This window comes from Sapajus apella, unplaced genomic scaffold (assembly GCF_009761245.1).
Source record: "Sapajus apella isolate SASKATOON/1434 unplaced genomic scaffold, GSC_monkey_1.0 scaffold45, whole genome shotgun sequence".
Lineage (NCBI taxonomy): Eukaryota > Metazoa > Chordata > Mammalia > Primates > Cebidae > Sapajus > Sapajus apella.
The window spans coordinates 18,897,996-18,920,086 of NW_022436985.1; the positions used below are offsets into that span (position 1 = coordinate 18,897,996).

Sequence of the window (22,091 nt, forward strand, 5' to 3'; positions counted from 1 at the left end):
GCACCCTTCCAGGTGATTGGCTATTCATCATTCAAGGAAGAGTGCAGCAATTCCCACCCACAGGTAAACATTCTTTATGGGCTCCTGTTTTCTCTGCTCCTAGACTTTCCCTTACTCCACACTCTCAAGGTAGCCTGATACGTATCAGGTTGTAATTGTTTACTTGTCAATTAGAATGTGAATGCCTGGGGCCGGGCGCGGTGGCTCAAGCCTGTAATCCCAGCACTTTGGGAGGCCGAGGTGGGTGGATCGAGACCATCCTGGTCAACATGGTGAAACCCCGTCTCTACTAAAAATACAAAAAATTAGCTGGGCATGGTGATGCGTGCCTGTAATCCCAGCTACTCAGGAGGTTGAGGCAGGAGAATTGCCTGAACCCAGGAGGCGGAGGTTGCGGAGAGCCGAGATTGCGCCATTGCACTCCAGCCTGGGTAACATGAGTGAAACTCCGTCTCAAAAAAAAAAAAAAAAAGTGAATGCCTTAGAAATAAAAGCTGCCTTTTTGTGTGTGTGTTTCAATTGTCTGTATCTTGCATATAAAAAGTATATGAACAAATACATTTTTGTGTTGTATATGAAATAAAACTGTATAAATAACATACAATACAAAAATGCTGTGACCAAGAAATCTTCCTAAATGTAATATTATACCTGTCTCATAATCCAAGATACAATTCTGCTTATTTACTTTTAAATTCAAAAAAGTATGAGGGGGAAAAAAAAAATCAATCATTAACAGATTCAGTCTTAACCTACATAATACGGTTCAAACTTATAATTAATAATTATTTAATAACAAATACTCTGAAAAATAACATTGAAAACATATTTTTACCAACCTTAAAAAGTATTCTAGTTAAAACTACTCATTACAAATTCTACAAAGTACATACATATTCTACATATTCTAGTTGCCTGTATGAGCTATTTTTTCTTTCCTTACACTTAAAAAATAAACACACCATCTATGAACTCAAAATGTAATATTTCCTAAATCAGAGTTGCTGTATGATGAAAATTACAACCCCCGCCTCCCCAAAAAAAGACCCACTGTAACATCATCAGTTAAACAATCACTTCTTTGTCACTGAGTGAACAGTTCCAGTGAGATGATGCCAACCCTTTATCTAATATTTGTAAAAGCTTATTTTGTATTTGCCATCTCAATTATACCACATGCCATAATCAACACAACATTTTTTGTGGGTGAAGATGATACTTAATCAATTACATTTGCTAGATTAAAAACAAGGCCTATCATTTTTTTTTAATGCCTTTCCAATTTTAGCATATCTTTGCCTACCTGGCTTTTATTTGGCTTTTCCTAGCAGCTGCTTCACTAGCAGTCATCGGTTCAGGGAGAGCTGAAGGAATAGAAGAATTCTTGGAAGAAAAAAAAACTTTTCATTTTAGTTTTTAATTGCAGAGTTTTTTTAAACTATGGATATATTATTGAACTTTAAAAGTACTCTCCATATTATTATTTTCACATCACATACCTATAAATTGTTCACATATATTTGCCAGATCTAATCTGCAAATATCACTACATGCTACACAAATGTCACTTTCATATTCATGTGCCACAGAAACCTTGGAAAATAAGCCATAGATACCATTGTATCCATGTATAAGTGGGTAAATCTTGAGTGAAACCAAACATTATATTACACTTGTAAATCAATGACTATTTGCATTTTGGAAAAAGCAACAAACACCAAGGATAAGAATAAAGTGTTGTTTCTACATACTACAGATAATTTTCAAGACACTGAATGTAAGGCCTGGAAAATTAAGGCAGAAGGCCTTATTAATTTGTCTATGTCCAATGTTTAGTTAATTGTAAATAATAAATACTTGCTGAATAAAAAGCTCAACACCTAATCAAATGTCAAATGAATCTACTTTTCTACTTTTAGAACTGCAAAACTTTCAGCTTTAACAGAGAAAATACTACATTAATACAACAAGGGCTTAAAAAAAAAAAGGAAAGGTACCACATTCCTTCTTTTTTCTTAGTGGGATAGATTAAGTTATACATAAAGGAAACCCTACAGAAACAAGTCAGGCCAGAATGATCATTACAAAGTCAAGAATGGCTTATAATCAGCGATGATTCTAGAGATCTTTATTAAAACTGACAAAGACTTGCCATATACAATTCACTTAAAGTAGTTAAATGCACTGTGCAGACAGTGAATAAAATGTAAAGCTTTTGAATAATACTATTGCCAATTGAGAACCTTCCAAGAACTAGGCACTGGGTTTTACATGTAATCCTTGTAATTACTATCCTTGTTTTACAGGGAAAAAAAAAAAAAAGGACATTAAAGTAACTTACCAAAAGATTAAAAATCAGCCACTGATAAAGACAGAACTGAATCTGAGTCTTTCTGTTTACATTGCCTGTGCTTTTAAAATTATTATTTTTATAGTTTAAGGGGCTTCAAGTGCAGTTTTGTTACAAGGATATGTTGCACAACGGTGAAGTCTAGGCTTTTAGTGTGACCATCAACCAAACAGTGTACATTATACCCATTAGGTAACTTCTCATCCTTCATCCACTTCCCACCTTTCTTAGCTTCCACTGTCTATTACTCTGCTGTCTATATCCAGGCATACACATTGTTTAGTTCCCATTTCACAATGCCCATGCTTTTTATACCAATATCCAATGTTTCCCAAACTTACTCAGTTAATAGAGTGCTTAGGGTTTCAGTAATTGTTTACAACAGGTCTAAGAAAAAAAAAAAAAAAACTAATAGTCCTGTTTATTAGATGGCTAGGCCCAAATAACTTAATAAAATTAGTTTGTGCTAGGTCAGACAGATGTCCCTGTGTTTTCCTCAAAAACGCAAAATATCCTGTCTCAGTCTTCTGCAGCTCCCCAAGGTACCCCAGTGCATAGTTTGGGTAATACAGCTTTTAAACAATATAGTCAAACACACAATCAGACCACTTGTCATGAAACAAGGAACTTTGTCTGTTTTTTAATAACAACAAAAAACAAGTAGTTCTGAAAGTATATGTATTCACATATGATAAAATGAATTTTAAATCCATATCCTACTTGAAAAACTACTTACATTGATGTTGGAGACTGGACAATCCTTTTTGGCAAATTTAAATGCAAAATATGACACTTGAAATATATCAGGTCTATGTTCCGGATCCGGTTCAAGCATGAACCCTGCAAGAACAGATCAAAATTTTGAGAAGTTTTATGAAACACACATTACATTACTTAGGGGCACATTATAAGGATAAAAAATATTATTTTCTGTTCCATTTTAAGATCAGTGATGATTCTAGTGAACTTTATTGATGCCTACAGAAAATGCAGAAATTGCTGGAAGTAAAGCATTATCCTAAGGGTAGATCAGTCACAGAACAGCTCTACACTAGAAGCATGAATGACAAATACGATTATTCTATTGAAAAAGTGACACAAAAGAAAAAGTGAGTTTAGTGAACACTGGAGAGATATTTAAGAAAGTTTGAGGGCCATAGTAAAAAGGTTCTTCAAGATAATTCTATTCAAAATAATTCTTACTATTATCTAAAACACCTGTATTAATTTTTAAGTAATCCTGAATCATTGAGAAAAGGCTAAATTATGTACATTATAATCTAATAAAGTATTAAAGGATTGGCACTATCATTTTCCCAAAGCATGCTCTTTTCTCGTTCTGATATTAACAACATTCACCATAGTTCTGTATCTTAACATATCATGCTCAAAAATATGGGCAGAGTTTTATGATTTCTGTGAACAGATTTCAAAACAACCTTACAGATTGCTTGGAATGCCTGATCTTTTTGCTACCAAAATGACCACTACTATTTGGTAGTACTCTACTTCTTGGATAATTTTTAATTCTAAATTTCACAAAGTTGACATTTATAATACTCAATTCCATAAGTAAAAGATTCATATTCTTTTAAGACTAAGTCTATCTCTGCCTCATCAATTCACTCTAAGTTTTTATAATGTTTAAATCCCTTTTAAACTACTTAAAATGTAAAATTTACAGCACTAGATGATATTCTGAAGTTTGCTAATAAACTATTGGATAGAGAGGTTTAAGTATGTAAATGGGTTAAATAAAATTGTAAATTATTTAAATTAATTAAAATGAATTAAATCTTCCCTCAAATTCAAGTAATATTTTGAATAAAGAATGTACAATACATTTCCAATGACATGATAAATTTATTTTGGCTAAAAACACAGTTATGTGGAGAGTTATAATTTATTTGCGAGATTCTGAGCTCAGGGTAAAATATACAAAAACTCTGCATGTAACTTGATTTTATATGTTTATGCTAACATATATCACTTATAAAATTGATTTTTTATCATTTTTATCACCATTGCTAGATTGAAATAACTAAAAACATTTTAATTCTAATATTTGCTAGTTTTTATATTCAAATTCATTCCAGAAAAGATTTGAGGAATCCACAAAGTTTATTTTACCTTCATACCAACAGACATCAAATGTTTTTAAAGTAGCAATAGTACATAAAATGGGGATAAATTCAAACACACTGTTAGCAATAAATAATTTTCAAAACCAAATAAATCACAAAAAAAACCTATCAAATTCACAGATGTATAGTCCTATTTTTCTATTGTAACAAATTTATTTGCCTTTGAAAATCTAATTTCAACAATAGCTAATCACAAATATTTAGTCCTATAAAGAACTTGAAGTGGCACACAAAACTAAGATTTTTTTAAAATATATAAGAAATGTAAAACTGATGGAAAAATAATGGCTGAGGGGTTGAGATGAATAGGATAATGAGGTCAGTTACAAACTACATATGATCTGGTCCTGAACACAGGCCCAAAGTTTGCTCTCCATTTTCTAGCTGTCAATATATATATATAGGGCAACATGATCCATTACATGAACCACAGTGTACCTAATACAAAAAAGAGATGCTAGGGAAAAACACTATTTGTGATACTGAAAGCTAGAGGGCAAATTCTCCCTTTAGTCTTTCTAAAGATAGCTCACACAAAGTGAACAACATCCTTAAGAATAGCAGTGAGTTGCCGGGCGCGGTGGCTCAAGCCTGTAATCCCAGCACTGTGGGAGGCCGAGGCGGGTGGATCACGAGGTCAAGAGATCGAGACCACCCTGGTCAACATGGTGAAACCCCGTCTCTACTAAAAATACAAAAAATTAGCTGGGCGTGGTGGCGTGTGCCTGTAATCCCAGCGACTCAGGAGGCTGAGGCAGGAGAATTGCCTGAACCCGGGAGGCGGAGGTTGCGGTGAGCCGAGATCGCGCCATTGCACTCCAGCCTGGGTAACAAGAGCGAAACTCCCTCTCAAAAAAAAAAAAAAAAAAAAAGAATAGCAGTGAGTGACACAGGGTCATGTTTTAAACACTTATCAGTGTCGACTAGTGGCCTAAATGCAGTGCAGTGAAATAAAGAGGTATGGTATAAGAACATACTTCTTTGGTGACCTGACTTAATCCAAGAAAAACTTTTTAAGTATCCAGAGAGGAATTAAATGATAGTTCAGGCAGTCCTGGTTTTTCTTTGATTTTTTTTTTTGTTTGTTTGTTTTTCATAGCAGCTGAGAAGCATTGAGGGAGAAAAAAAATTGAGATTTGGTGTCCTAAACTATAATGGGTATAAGTATTTCTGCCTCTCAAGTTAAGCACACCCTATCATCAAATGATTAGGTAGTCAGGTTGCAGGTAGAATTGATATTATCTTATGAGCAAGCACAAGGACCTCCAATTCCCCCTGGGTCATGTTTTCATGTGGGACTATATCTGCTGGAGCCAGTTTAGTCTAATTATATTGATTCAATTTATGTGACATAAGATCAACTCAAAAGTCAGAACTACTATTTATTTTAACAAAGAACAAAATATTAGAGTACATTAATATGATAAATATAAGCAATATTTCATGAAATGTGATTCATTTTACATGTGTGTATATGTCTGTGTGTGGTGTGCATGCCAGATCACAACTAAAATGTATTTTTATTAATATATTGAATCACAGTCATAAAAGTTTGAAGCCACTGTGCTAGTGTAGTACCATGATCTCTATTACTATAACTCATTCTACCCCATGGGAAAGATAGTGATTTATCATATTGTTAGACTAGAAAAAAGAATGAAGCACCGCCATCCATCAATCTCTGATGCTCTTTGTTTCAGAACAAGTTATTTTAAGAACATACATGTTCTCTGCTAAACCATATTTTGTAAGTAGCCTGCCTCTGTGGAAGAAGTCTAAGACTTTCCAGCATTGCCTATGACTGGATGTTAGTAAATCTGAGGATTGGGAACACAGGAACAGGTTCCTTTGGCTTTAGATCTAAATTTCATTCTGCAATCAGCTTTATCAGTACTAAAAAGTTGACAGTTTTATCTTATGAGTTCCTGTGCACCATCTCCAACTTGGTTCTAAATTCAGAGTATGAAAAGATGAATGATGATACCTAAAACCCACAGGTAGAACATAGCTACATTTTTATCTCTGAATATTTCTAAATTGAATATTATCAGCAATTAAGAAAAAGGAAAAAAAAACAATAAGGCATCTTTAAGCACTTAATTTACATAATATAATTTACTGAACTCTTCAAGAGAATGGGTTGCAAAATGTACTACTGGATTACTGAATGATGTAATCTAGACTGCAGAGGTATCACATTTAATACCGCTAAACACTGATTCAAGGACAATTTAAGCCAGGCACAGTGGCTCTCGCCTGTCATCTCGGCTACTCAGAAGGCTGAGGTGAGAGGATGGCTTGAGCTTAGGAATTCAAGGCTACAGTGAGCTATGATCTCACCATTGCAGCAATCCAGCACAGGAAAGAAAGAAAAAGAAAGAAGGAAGCGAAGGGGAGAGAAAGGGGAGGCAGAAAACGAAGGAGGAGAGAAAGAGAGGGAGGGAGGGAGGAAGGAAATTGACACCTTCAATTTTTTTTTTTTTTTTTTTTTTGTCTTTCTCTGTCACCAGGCTGGAGTGCAGTGGTTCGATCTTGGCTCACTGCAACCTCCGTCTCTCAGGTTCAAGTGATTCTCCTGCCTCAGCCTCCCGAGTAGCTGGGGCTACAGGCACGCACCACCATGCCCAGATAATTTTTATATTTTTAGTAGATATGAGGTTTCACCATGTTGGCCAGAATGGTCTCAATCTCTCGACCTTGTGATCCGCCCACCTCAGCCTCCCAAAGTGCTGGGATTACAGGCGTTGAGCCACCTCGCCCAGCCACCTTCAATTTTTAAGTAGTTTTTCCAAAGGCATTTTCTCCTGCAAATAATTAAATCTTGAGTTTAGTGTTTTATTCATTCCTACTTCATGACAATAAAACCATATCATCTATTAACGAAATGTGCCTATGGGGAAAAGAAACGGATTAAGGAATATATATGTCCAGTTCATCTAAAAGTAGCATTAAGTGATTAGGTTTAGAAACAAAACAAAAAAGGCAGAGAGGCTAGAATACACCTTTGTTTACTCAACTTAAAATGATCACATGAATCATCACAAAACTATTACCACTGAATCTAATTCTACTATAAATATAAAATCAACTTTTTAAAACTTAGCCACAAAGTAAAGATATTTCTCTGCTCACTCAATTGTGTAAATCTTTCTATTGACACAAATACTACTAACACAACCTAAGAACACAAAATAGAGCTTCAGCACTGAAGGTAGTGTATGACTAAACTACAACAATATTTCCTACTGATGTACACACTGGTCTGAGGCAACGGAATTAATTATGCCTATATTAATATTGCATAGAAAAGCACAACATCCCTGCATATTCCAACAAAAATAGAAGCTAAAGGAGGTGCTGTTGCAGCACCCAAATTATATTATGGTTTAGCCAAGGACCCAAGCCAAAAATTAAAGTAGTTACCTCAAGTTACACAAAGCAAAGGATCCATGCTTGGGCCTAAAGTTAAGCCACCATCTCTAATCTAACAGCTCAACAAATTTAAAAAGATAATACTCTGAAGTCTCAAAACAATTTTCCCGCTTAAAATTTGTTTTTCCCCCATAAAGACACATTTTTCTCTCCCACCATCTTCCAATTATTACTCTTAATTTCCCTGAAATGAGAAATATCCACTCTAATTTTTCAACCATAAATATTTCATGCATCAACATTCTTTTTTATATATTAACTTACAGACATTATTATAGAAACTTACATGTTTTTTATATATGTCCTACATACCTTATTATATGGATGCTGAAATGAAACTAAATTTAATAGCTGATAATACGTTCAATCATAATTGAAACATTAAGCAGCACTAAATAGTGCCAGGATAATATATTTGGAATAGTACTGGTAAATACCCCTAGAAGTTACTGATCAGAGCCCTCTTTCTATATCTCTTCAAGTAGTAACGCAGAGCCAATGATTGAAAACCTCCAAGGAAACCCTATCTAAATCTTTGATTTCAAAGGTACTTTTAAGTAGCTGAGATTTTTTTTTTTTCTTCCAAAAATAATACAGGAGTAGAGAGTGGGTGAGGTTATAGAGGAAACAAGATTGGGCATGAATTGATAACCACTGAGGCTGAGTGACAGGTACATGAAAATTTATTGCACAGCCCTATCTATATCTGTAGAGATTATTAAATTTCTATAATAAGTTTAAATGTATTAAAAACAAGCAAGCAAATTTTTGGTTTCCCACAGTATGGGTACTGCAACAAATTTAACCTCAATTGAACCAGCAGAGTGGTTCACACCTGTAGTACCAGTTACTCAAGAGGATCAGCTGAGCCCGGGAGGTCAAGACCAGTCCGGGCAACATAGCTAGATCCTGTTTCTAAATAAATAAACAAATAGTAAAAAATAAGGCCGGGCATGGTGGCTCATGCCTTATAATCCCAGCACTTTGGGAGGCCGGGGCAGATGGATCACTTGAGGTCAGGAGTTCGAGACCAGCCTGGCCAACATGGTGAACCCTTGTCTCTACGAAAAGTATAAAAACTGGCTGGGCATGGTAGTATAGGCCTGTAGTCCCAGTTACTCAGGAGGCTGAAGCAGGAGAATGGAGAATCGCTTGAATCTAGGAGGATTCTCACAATAACCTTAAGAGGTGGGTACTTTTAGAAACGGGAAGGCTAAAATAAATGGAGGTGCCCAATGTTCCATACCAAACAGGGACAGAGCAGATACAATCCAAGGCTGTTTGGCTCTAGAAGTCTTGTTCTTAATCTCTGCAATATACTTCCTTAATCACCTTACAATACAGGAGCTAAAAGAAAAGCGAGGCAGCCAGCTTTCAGTACATTCCTCATAACTATGCAGTAATCCTGTTAGTTATGCTTCTCACTCTCCTTCTAAACAGTTCTCTAAGTTCTTTTCAACTCTTGGATCTGGAAATGGAAAGTGCTTCTCTCCTCATCCCCCATGCCAGCCCCATTACTTGCCCGGTAGGAGAGTTAACAGAAACTAAGAAAAGTTCTAAGTAATTGACTACACTACATTTAAGAAGAAAAGTCTCCAGGAAAGAAAGAAGAAATTAATAGTTAAATTAAGTTTTATGAAGAGTAAGTAATAATAATTACCCTTGAACTAAATTAGTAATAAGAAAAAGTATATTCAAATTCTTAGGTAGCCACAAACCATACAGTTTTAACAAAGATTTGTCATGGCTATTTCATTTTCAAAATTTCTGTATGTTATAAAATGGATGCAAATGGCACTAATACTAAAAAGACGTATATCTTCTTATGCTTTATCTTATGTTAATATATGGAAACAACTATATTGCATGAATACACAATTGGCAACTAAAAGTTTCACATTCAAAAACTATGAGCAAAGCCAGGAATTCCTGGTTTTCTGAATGTAGGATTTATTTAAAAGAATTATAAATCACTAATTACATATTATAAACACAGACAGAGACACTGAAATAAAATGGCAAAAGACACAAAAGGCCACATTTGAAAAATATAAAGAATAAAATCTCAGGCTGGACATCGTGGCTCATGCCTGTAACCCAACACTTTAGCAGACTGTGGTGGCCGGATTGCTTAAGGCCAGGAGTTTGAGACCAGCCTGGGCAATTAGCAAGACCCAATCTCTACAAAAATTTAAAAATTAGCCCAGCATGGTGGCACATGCCTCTAGTCCTAGCTACTCAGGAGCTGAGGCGGGAGGATGTCTTGAGACCAGGAGTTTGAAGTTACAATGCGCTATGATCATGCCACTGTACTCCAGCAGGACCTGGGCCACAGAGTGAGGCCTTGTCTCTTAAAGAAGACAAAAAATAACAATAATAATAAAATTGCAAAGGATCTAAATGTTTTCTAAAACACATCACATTATAGATATGTTATAGTTTTAAATCTCTACTTTATTAAGTTTTTACTATTCAATACAGTATTTTTAAAGTCCATAAAACCCTCTGACAGGAGGTAAGATACTAGGATTATTATAATTTCAGATTGACTTGAATGCATTTGTGTTTTTTCAACCTTTTGTTATTTCTGCCTAGCTCTCAGAAATAAATTCAAAGACATTAATACATGATCAAATTTATACTAGCAATAAAAACTAAAATTAGCACATTTACTGACAAATAAAGCATAGAATATACTGTGATGCATCAATTAACTACAGCCTTAATTAGATCTAAAATTATCAATAGTATTTATTTTTTCCATCTTACCATCACAAACACACATAATCCCACCCCACTCCCACATACATACATACATACATACATACATACACACACACACACACACAGAGAGAGAAAAAAAGAAAAACCTAATCACAAGAAAATAAGATGCTACTACTGTAAGCAAATTAAATCCCAAGTGAGAATAAATTTCTTCCATCCTTTTTTTTGGGGGGGCAATTTTTGATCTTTTTTGGAATTTTTACCCTTTTATGATTTATACAAGCCTCATAAATTATAAAAGCTAGGCATCTGTCAAATGATTAACAAATATTTCTAATTTATCATTTGACTTTATGAGTTTGGGTTCATGAGTCTGGGGGAGCTTTTAACGATTTAAAGTTACATGACAATAGATTTATCTTTTTTTAATACAGTTCCTGGGATTAAACGTCTAGCTTATAAATTACACATTCAGCTCTTATAAATAATTTCATACCTGTTTTCTTCAAGTACATTTATGTTTTAGTTTTATATTTAAATCTTTGATTTATCTGCAATTTTAGCATAAAGAATGAAATAGAGATCCAGCCTTATTTTTTACCCACAAATGGCTGAGAAAGTTGAACTGCCATCTTCATCATACAAACCTCAAATATATTTAGGTTGACCCTCTTTTCTATGCCAGTGAGCTGGAGGCTACCACAAGGGGTACTTAAATGCAGAAAACAAAGCAGAAATGCTAGACGTACTTAAACCATGTTAAGAGGAGCTGTTTAAATACTGTAGCTCCCTAATATATTTTAATATCTGATAGTCCTCCCCCTCCTCAAATTTATTTAACAAACTTTACCACATACATATGTAAAATGTTAAATTACAGTACCTATCAAAATGGAAGAAAAAAAGCTTAAAGGAGGTTGGAAGAAAAACTATGTTTTTTTAAAATATATATTTTATTGCGTTTTAGGTTTTGGGGTACCTGTGAAGAACATTCAAGATTGCTGCATAGGTACATACATCACAATGTGGTTAGCTGCCTTCCTCTCCAACGCCTATATCTGGCATTTCTCCCCATGTTATCCCTCCCCAAACTAAAGTATTATTTTGCAAGGAGACTAGCCCCTCTGACATTACGCCTTATGTATGCTACTAAATCTTACCTAGGGGATTAAAAACATCTATATTAATCAGTAATTAGGTTGCTTTCATTCTTATTTAAGTCCTTAAACACATCTGTAATTTTTTTCTTTACTAGTTTCACAGAATTATAATATATGAAATTAAGACTAGATTTAAGTAAAGGGATGTAAATAGTAGGCCCTAAGTACAGTATCTTACAATATTTCATATATTTTTCCAAGTACTTACTTATTAAGCAATGTATATTATGAGAGTAACGAGAATTGTCTGGGATGGTAAAGCTGCCATCACAGATAGCAACCTGACTCTCACCAAAAGGAAGAGTGAAGAAACAAAGTTTATAGAGTAGACATCCCAGTGCCTGTAAAAAAAAGAAGCATGAATACATTAGGACTCAAGTAAGCAAGACATAAAAATAGCCAAAAACCAAAAACTAAATGTTATTTTTAAAAGCCATAATGTTGCTATACTGTACCAATCTTTTCACAAATTACTTCTTACACAAATTAATATATTTAATTTTTGAAAAGACATTTAACTATATAATTTCCTTGATTTTTTATCACATCTGTGGCTAGTTGGCTGAATTAATGGTACCATAAAAATTAGAAGTAGCTGGTTCCTTTTGGAAAAAAATTATACTTTTATTTCTTCCACAAGGAAAACATATATTTAGTATATAACTAGCATATAACCAACAAAGTTAAGTACAAGGCTCATTCTTTAACAGCATTTTTCAAAATTCACTATAAAACATGTTTAAAAGTTCTGGGATTCCAAATATGAGTTAGCCAGCACACTTAAATTTATCAGACAATAATCAATAAATTGGTACTATTTACTCAGCACACCTCATCATTTTACACTATAAAAATTAAGATCTCTGTTTCTAGATATAATCCTCTAACTTCTATTGCACATTATACTAATTATATTTGTATTTGTCACCTGGTAATCTATATTAAAATTCAAAAGGGAAGGCCTCTGTCTGGGTAACTTGCATTGCTTCATAACCATTATAATGCCAATAAATCTACTTGCTGACAATGAAGGCAAAACACCCTAAAATATCAATGTCATCTATAAAAGTACCACAGGAAATTTCTAGCTAAAGTGCTAACAGCTCAAACTTGAGAAGCTTTTTTTTTTTTTTTTTTTGAGGTGATTTTTTGGCTTAAGAAAACATTACTTTTTCCCAAGAAGTGTCACCTACAGGCCTTAAGAGTATGTAAGGGGCATTTCCAATTCTAATCAAATTGTTTAAAATTCTCCAAGTTGGTATATACTCGTATCAGCAATACTGAAATTTAGCCTTATTATCTAAAAATTAGCAAATCAGCTTTCCTTCTTTAAATTTTCTCCACATATTAACTTAGCAAACTCAGCTAACAAGTGCACTAATTTTTATAATCACTATGAAGATTATAATAGACCTAAACACCCTTGGTGAGTTCAGCAACAGTAATTTACAGAACATTTTCAATATTGTAGCAACGTTCCAATGAAAACAATTTAAAAGCTCTAAAAAATTTCAGTGTTAGTTCATAAAAAATACTGAGTTATTACTTGACAAAATTATAAAGATTTGAAGTAGGAATAACCAATTCAGTATGGTTAAAAAAAGATTTATGATGTTTTTTTCTTTAAGGAAGATATTTTCAACTTATATAAAGCAAACTGAACATAACGCTCCCTTAACAGCACTTAAAAAAATGCTATTAATGGTATAATGTCCACATTAAATTACATCTTTCTGTGCACTGTCCAGGTAATAGTCTAGGCAAAAGAGATCTCCATTTTAGCCAGTTTTATTTTGTTATTCAAACTTCAGGAATTTGTCTTGTGTTAGACTAAATAATGCAGGGTTCCTAGATAACAATTTTAACAATGCAAGCATACTTTAAAAATATATGAATCTAAATACTCTGCTTCTTAAAGTGTGAACACAATGAGGTATACTAATTTTTTCAAGCCAAAGGTATTTCCCTTCTTATCCAGCTCAGTGAGAATTGTAGAAGAAACAGAAGGGAACCAGTGACTGCATTTTGAAGGCTGGGATCACCATCTTCAATTTTCTTCAATACTTTATTTTGCCTATTAATGAATTTTCTAATACTTAATTAAATCAGCATCCTAAATCTCAGGATAAAAGTACTAACCAAAAACAGAAACTTCCAAGCAAAAAAGTATTTTTTAAAATAATTATTTTCCAAAATATGAAGTGCTAAATACTTCATTATCATACCTCAATATGATAACTCTCCAAATCAATAGTATGTTGAGGCAGGATGAAAGATATAGTTCTTGGCCAATTTGAATTGAATATTTTTTCTGGATATAACTGAATTCACACCTAAAATATGTAGCAAACTTGTGTTTCACCTAAGCTAAGTAAGGCAGCATAAAAATGGCAACATGGAAATTAAGTTTCTCCCTCTTTCAAGCATATAAATATACTATTGTCTAATTATGTTTCTTTCCTTTTTTTTTTTTTTTGAGTATCTATTTGTAAGCCCACAGCTTACAGTTTTTACATCACAGAAACACTATTCCATAACTAATATGTAAACAGTACAAATTTTAAAAGTATCGCTGACAATTTAGTATGCTGCTTCACTGGCATACTAAGTCTCAGGAATAAATACCCCAAAAAAGGATCTCCTTCTTTGTGTTAATATATTGGAAAACAGTCTTGTGCTTAGAGAATATTTTTTTTTTCAATAAACCTTCAATGGTTTCAAAATGATAGTAAAAGTATGATGCCTATTGTTTATCTGCTACTGAAATACTCTTTTCAGGTAATATGTAATTGAACAGCAGTCACAAAATTAGGCCAGAAAAGACATCCATAATCACCTCTTCTAATATCTTCATTTTATAAATTAAGATCCAGTTTAATTTGCTTTCTATATTATAATAACCCTCACCTTTATAAGCCATTGAATGAGTCAAATGTTAATGCTGCAGAAAGCAAGTTAGAGTTATATAAGCTGGAGATCCATAAGTAGTACCAAATTAACTAATATACTTATTTTTAATTGATTAATATATATAATTTTTAAAAATTCATCTACCATAAGAATTGTTTGGTGAATGTATATATGTTATATAGACAAAAAGATTAATCAAAGATTTTTTTTTATTACCTTACAAAAGAGTATTTGTTTCCCAAGACTTTGGTACCCCAAACTAAAAGAGAGGAGGCTAGGAAAGGAATTCCAAGGAGATATTCGTTTGGTTTCACACATTATGCTTGACAGTTTTCTGAACATTGTGTTTTCAAAACAAAATAAATCTGACCTTTTCTGTAAATTCTAAAATTATTTCTAAAGAATTTTATTCCTCCATTCCTAATATGGTCACTTGTGATAGATATGGCTAAATAACTGTTGAATTTACATGAATTAACACTTAAAATAGTATCTTCCTAGTTTATTAAACACAATCACAAACATGGTTTACTTATAAGATAAATTCTAAAGAGGTGTCAGCATTCTCACCAAGTTCAAATATAAAGAAACATAGTCGGCCGGGCACGGTGGCTCACGCCTATAATCCTAGCACTTTGGGAGCCCGAGGCGGGCGGATTACAAGGTCAGGAGATCGAGACCATCTCAGCCAACATGGTGAAACCTTGTCTCTACTAAATACAAAAAATTAGCTGGGCGTGCTGCTGCGTGCCTGTAGTCCCAGCTATGAGGAAGGCTGAGGCAGGGGAATCACTTGAACCTGGGAGATGGAAAATGCAGTGAGCCAACATCCTGCCACTGCACTCTAGCCTGGGTGACAGAGCGAGACTCTGTCTCAAAAAAAAAACAAGGTCTATCTCAGTAATTCTATCCAGATATATAGAGGCCAAATGATAAAGACCCTCAATATACAGAAGTTAGACAATGGTGTGTTTATACTGTAATTAGAAAAACATTTACTCATATCAATTTCCAATAAAAGTATGCCAGAGAATGACTGTGTAATTACATAAGTTATGTCCAGCTTTTCTGCATTTTGATCAACCAAAATTCCACTCAAAAAAAATGTTAACACTCATATACAATCTAAATCCTAAAAAATGCTGTGGTAAAAAGTTATAAGTTTTTTATTTGCTTTTTGATATATAAGCTTTCATCTCAAGACTGAGAAGATAAAATATTCTAGTATTTTTCTTCTGAATAAGAAGCTCTACTGTACATCATTCTTTTCTACTTATTAAGAAATACCTTTTGGGGGGCAGGGAAAAAATAATCAACTGAACTCAGATTTTTTAATTTTGTTAAAGCAAGTTCCAGCCTTTCTTTGCCTTACCCAGATATCAGCCTTGGTGGTGATGGGTTTCCCTCCATAAAGGTTGATCATTTCAGGGGCTCTGTATGACAGAGTCGTATACCTGGCAGTAAATGAGTGAAATGGAGTGGAGATACATATATAAAAAAAAGACAGATAATACATTGTTTCTACATAAAATACTACAAAAAAGTTTTTTAGGCTCAATAACATTAGATAGAATAACACTATTTTTAAAAACTCATTAAAAACCCATCAAGGATTAAACAATACAAAGCATCTATATACATTTTTATTCAACAAATACAACAGAATTATTAATAATCTAAAAGCTTAATTTTCTTTATTATGAAAATCTTAATGACAATATATTGGGAACAGTTTTCCTTGAATTTCTTATGTGAAATAACACAATTCGATTATTATGATCTCCTTATCAAAATATTTTAGTCTACTAAATTAAAAGTTTCACTCTCTCAAAAAGTTAATTTATATATTTACTAAGGAATTTGTTTTTATGTACTCTAACATACTTCCTTAACACAGCAGTAAATCTCTCCTGAGTTTGTTTTTATAACTGTTTTAAAAGTAATCTAGTTTCTACAATCTAACTGTACTCATTAAGTATATTTCTAATACTGACTGCCATAATAAGCTATTTTGAATCAAAAGATATTGTGAATAAATATCTACTAATATAAAAACCCCATATTTGTTCTGAACAGAACATTTTAAAGAAGTAGTTTTCAAATTTCATGTCAGAAATGATCAGAACACGAATGGATATCCTATATCATGGCGTAATTTAAGATTTGGTTTGATGGTTCACACATTTTATTTTGCAAGAAATGTCTTAAAACTCAACATTCTACCACCTTACTTTTTCCAAATCACTCTGACTGGTGAGAGTGTTTGAATGATACTACTGTGGAAGAATGACCTGAAAAAACAGAAATATAAACTTCACGAGGACAGGATTTCTGTTCACTATATCCCAGAATCAAGAAAGTACTGACCCTTGATAAATACTTATCAACTGAATGAATGGTTAGTCTTTTAATTGAGCCACAGAGGACAAGAACCCCTCATGAACTTTTGTTCATTGCTAATAAAACATTCAATTGAACCTTACACTTCAGAAGGCAACAGCAAGGAATAAAATGTCTAGCAGGTCAGGGATGCTTGGACAGAACCCTATACAGCAGCCACTAAACATCACAATCCAATAAATTTTTTAAATTATATAAACGTATTCCCCAATAAGCCAATGCAATACTTTATTATTCTTGGGTTCTTTAGGACTTCACATATTTACTAACATGTTTGTGTTTTTTTATTGAATCTAACATAATGATCATAGGCTAAGTTTCCTGAGTAAAAGTATGTAGCAGAGAAATCCACAGTATTATACAAATGATCCAGAGTAAAATCAGCTCTATTTGAACTATTTCAAAATACTGCAGTTCAAATAATGGCGCTGACATAGTACTAGGCAATAGAGAATTTGCGAGGAAGTGATGAAAGGCAACTCGGAAAAGGTCACTACTAAGAAAGTCCTATTCTGAGAGATCTTTCTGCATGCTGTATCATTTTATTAAGATAATCTAAAATTTACAAATAGTTCCACTTTCTAAAGTAGAAAACAAAAAAGTCAGGGAAAAATTCTCACATGTACTCTAGCAACCACTGAAAGCACAGGATTAAGAGAACATATAGTAGACATGACATATTTCCATTCCAGAGTTTTCCAGCATATTATTACAAAGTAACAGTAACAATGCAGTCTTAATACTTTCATTTTCCAGTTTTCAAAGCATACAAAAGTTAATCCTTTTAATATTAAATAAGAAAAGCTTAAATGTTTTCAAATAATTTAACTTTTTCTTAACATGCAAAAATCCTCAGTATCAGTAAAAACAAAGATGTTTAAGTGAACTCAATAATCATTTAAACCTCCCTTTAATGATTTCATTAATTACTACAGCTTATTTAACAAATTTCTTTATAAATCTGTTTACAATGTCAACTAAAAAGTCTGTATCTATGGCTAAATATATTTCCTACTGAGCTAGATCAGACACGAATTAATCGACATCTATGGCATAGGAATATTTCAAAGAAATCTATAAATGAAATACCTAAAATCTGTATTAGCAGTGCCAGTCAGACTCAAATTCTAAAATTACCATGACATAAAGTACAATATAAAGACAAATACTTACTTTTTAATTTCATCTTCTACTATATTTACTCCATCTTTTTGAGGATTAAGAAATTTATTAGTGGCACTGCCAAAGTCACAAAGAACATAGTTCCCACCATCATTCAACAAAATATTTTCTACCTTAAGGAAAGAAAATCAATAATTAGTAGTATTTTCAAAGTAAAAATTAGCTTTTTACAATCATTGTAAAAAATGGTTATTTTTACAAAGTTTATTTTCACGCTATAAACATTGAAGGGTCTGTGCCATATATAAAAATGTGTATATATGTGCCATACATACACACGTGTGCACATGCACACACACACATATATGTATGTATCATATGACATAAGATATCCAAATTATGAGGAAGGACAAATGAACTGGAGCAAAAATATGCTATGTCTACTGCCTCTCTTATTAAGAACAGAGAAATGCTTCTTCCACCCCAGGTTGATTTGTACAGGGTCAAAGAAACCCTAAATTCTCTCTAAAACTGCTTTTATGAAAGAGAAGAACTAGTACCTGGCAGAATCCAGCTTCTCTCTTTTACTATATCACCACTTTTCTCCTTTTACGACGCTTAAGCTTCTCTATAGATAAATAATAATGAAAACCACTGGAATTCCATCTTTGACCTCTAGTACCATTTTTTATTTAAAATACTATACTGGAAAATACAAATTTGACTTAATTTGGAAATCAGAGTTATAGTAACTAAAATAAATTATTATAGTCAGTTTCTTGAATAGTAAAATGTGTGTTCAGAGCCAAATATGCTACTAACTAGCACATGGACCCTTAGACAAACTGCTTAATTGCTCTTGTGTTTTAGGTTCCTTATGTAAAATAGGGACAAATAGAATATTAATCTGCCATATAGAACTGTTGTGAACATTAAATGAGTTAAAATACGTAAAGTGCTTAGAACAGTCTGGAATATGGTAAGCACCTAATAAATTACGCGTTTTTTTCACAATGTCTTTTATTTTTATGATAGTCTTAGATAATTCATTTATTTCCATTTTATCAAAATACTCAGTTTCATTATAACTTTTCACCTATATTTCATTTTAGTATACTTTTTTAAAGATTTGTACAAAATAAAGATTCAGAAAGAAATCTACTTAAAACATATATTGTTGCATGTATTTACACATATAAAAAGAACCATATAAAATACGGGCAAAACAAAATTATGCAATTAAATGTCTTTTCTGAATTCTTTCTGAAAATATCAACTTTGTATGCAAAATATTAATGAACTATAACAACACAAAAAAAAACCACACCAAATTGTTAGGGGAAATGGAAAAGCTGCATATTCAGAAGAACAGGAACTACACTGGTTATCCAAATTAAGGGCAGAGGCCTGCAGTTATGCACTTCAATCCTGCCCTATCTCCTATCATCCTAGGTTTTCTAGATGACACTTTCATGATTGACAGCCTATAATCTTAGTGACATTTTCTATTCTCTTTTATCTTACAAGCATTTCATAATCAACTTTCATAAAATTCTGTATCATCAGTCAGAACTGAGATTCATTCATTCAATATTTATTAAGACTCTTCTATGTATGAAGCATTATTCTAATTGCTTAAATATATAACTAAAAATGAAAGGAAAAAATAAAAAAGGTCCTGGCCCTCATGGAGCTTACGTTCTAGAGGGAGAGGACAGAAAATAAATAATAGACATAGTACATAACCAAACTGTACAATATCACAGGAAGTAATAAGGGCTAATAAAAGGTAGGGCAGGTTAGGCTGTAGTGATAAATATGGTGGCTCACGACGGGACTCACTGAGAAGGTGAACCTGAGCAGACCTGAAGGAGTGGAAAGGGTAGCCAGGGTAATATCTAGGCATAAAGCATTTCAGAGGGAGTGATTTTTGTAATCTCAGTGTTCTTGTGGGCATGAAAGAAGACTTTTGTGGTTCTAAATTACGTCTCTAGCAATATAATGCCAGACTATTCAATACTCTTTGGGGACTTTTTTCAATGTAACAAGTGAGTAGCAACATAAGAGGTCAAGAGTCCACAAGAAGATAAAGTGACCTTCAAGATAACTGTTACCAAATTATAGAAAATAATAGAAAACTGTACTAACTTATAAAGAAAAAGAAAAAGAGACCCACTTATGGTCTCCTCCTCCAGTATCTCTTGAGAACACCTTGATGCTTAATATGGATTACAGGAAATAGGAGGAATGCTAGCTGAACTGAGAGAATAGTGTGGAGAGACATTTAACATATGTCTGTGAAAAATTGCACTTCTGTTCAAATGAAATCTTTTAAAGAAGCCTACTATATAAAACAGAGATACAGGGTAGAAAGTACAAAATCTGCCTCCACAGCCATGCTAGAAATCCTCAAAGTCAAGTAAAGCACAATTTCAAATCTACAATAACTCTATAAGACCTCAGGAAATGTAGAATGGGAGAGAGACACTAATCTCAAAGCTAGTTTTTATACTGATTTAGACAAAAATAGTCTAAGAACATTTAAACTCCAACTTATTACTTAATCCATAGGTATTCTAAAGTTCTTACCTTCAGATCCCGGTGAATTATTGGAGTCTTACACTGATGCAACCTTGCAACAGCTTCACAGGTATCACAGAATATCTGTAACACTTCTGGTTCTGTAAAACCTGTCTGTAGCTTCTTATTCATTTGATTCACTACCTGCCCAGCTAACCAAAAAAGTAATTTTGAGAGGACATATTTTTCATTAAAAAAGTCTATCACAAGTAAATTAAGAAATGTCTTTCTGGTCTCAGGTAATGGGAAATTGGCTTTTTCATAATTCTCAGGTAAGAATGCTTATTGTATCATATTGTACTGATGCAATGACACACATTTTTTCACATTTTACATCTCAGAGATCATCTTAAAATAGATAAATGTCTTATTAATGCTATTGCCCACTTTTTTTTTTTAACATTTCTGAAATCAAAGTATATCTAATAATTAATGGCATACTGGTTTGAAGAAATATTCAACCATGAAGAAATTATTCAACAGCATGCTATTTATGGGGTAAACAGTGGCGAACAAAAAATAAGGTTTCTGTTATCACAGACTTTACAGTCTAAAGGTAGAAGCAATCACACAAATAGATAAACAGCAATAATTATATATCATAACAATAATATAAAATAATTTACATAAGACTCTAACTTTAAATTGTGAAGAAAGATAAGGAGGAGAGGCTACCAGATCAGGTCTAAGGAAGTGATATTTGAGACCAAAGGATAATGAGGAATCAACCAGACGGAGACTCGCGAGAACAATATACTAGCAATAGTGAGTACCATATACAAATGCCATCAGTTTTGGAAAGAGCTTGATGACTTTGAATAACTCAAAGAAAGCCAATATGACTTTCTTTACAACCTAAAGAAAGCTGATATGGTCTAGGAAGCTATGGAGACAGTAAGGTGACATAAATTGGCAAGGACAGGGATCAGTCATATTTTAGATTCTATCTTGAGAGCCAAAGAAACTTCCTCATCTGACTTTTTTAAAAAATCTCATCGAGGGTTAAGGGAATCAAAATGGGTTAGGAGGCAAAGTCTATCCAGACAAAAGATAATGGACCAAAATAATCAACTAAAATCAAATTGCCACACTTATACCATTGAGCCCTGAGAACGTTATATATTACAATATAGAAATTGATAGTCTAATAATTATTAACAAAGGGTTAATCATCATTATATTTTAAGAATGCAAGTAAGTATATGATTCATACAGAAAGCAGTCTAATAAAAATTGAGTATGGGAATTTAAAAAAACATAGAGCAACTT

At 33.1% G+C, this 22,091-nt stretch overlaps 1 protein-coding gene across 2 annotated transcripts in view; it reads right to left on the minus strand.

The window, feature by feature from the left end:
* BMP2K (BMP2 inducible kinase) overlaps window positions 1-22,091 on the minus strand; it is a 128,835-nt gene that overhangs the window by 54,552 nt on the left and 52,192 nt on the right. For both annotated transcript variants that reach the window (XM_032239825.1, XM_032239824.1), the window contains exons 4-9: window positions 20,832-20,974; window positions 18,294-18,415; window positions 16,093-16,174; window positions 12,019-12,151; window positions 3,087-3,190; window positions 1,304-1,383 (exon numbers count right to left, since the gene is read on the minus strand). In XM_032239825.1, the coding sequence (XP_032095716.1) occupies window positions 1,304-1,383; window positions 3,087-3,190; window positions 12,019-12,151; window positions 16,093-16,174; window positions 18,294-18,415; window positions 20,832-20,974 (664 nt within the window). The remainder of the gene's footprint in view (window positions 1-1,303; window positions 1,384-3,086; window positions 3,191-12,018; window positions 12,152-16,092; window positions 16,175-18,293; window positions 18,416-20,831; window positions 20,975-22,091) is intronic.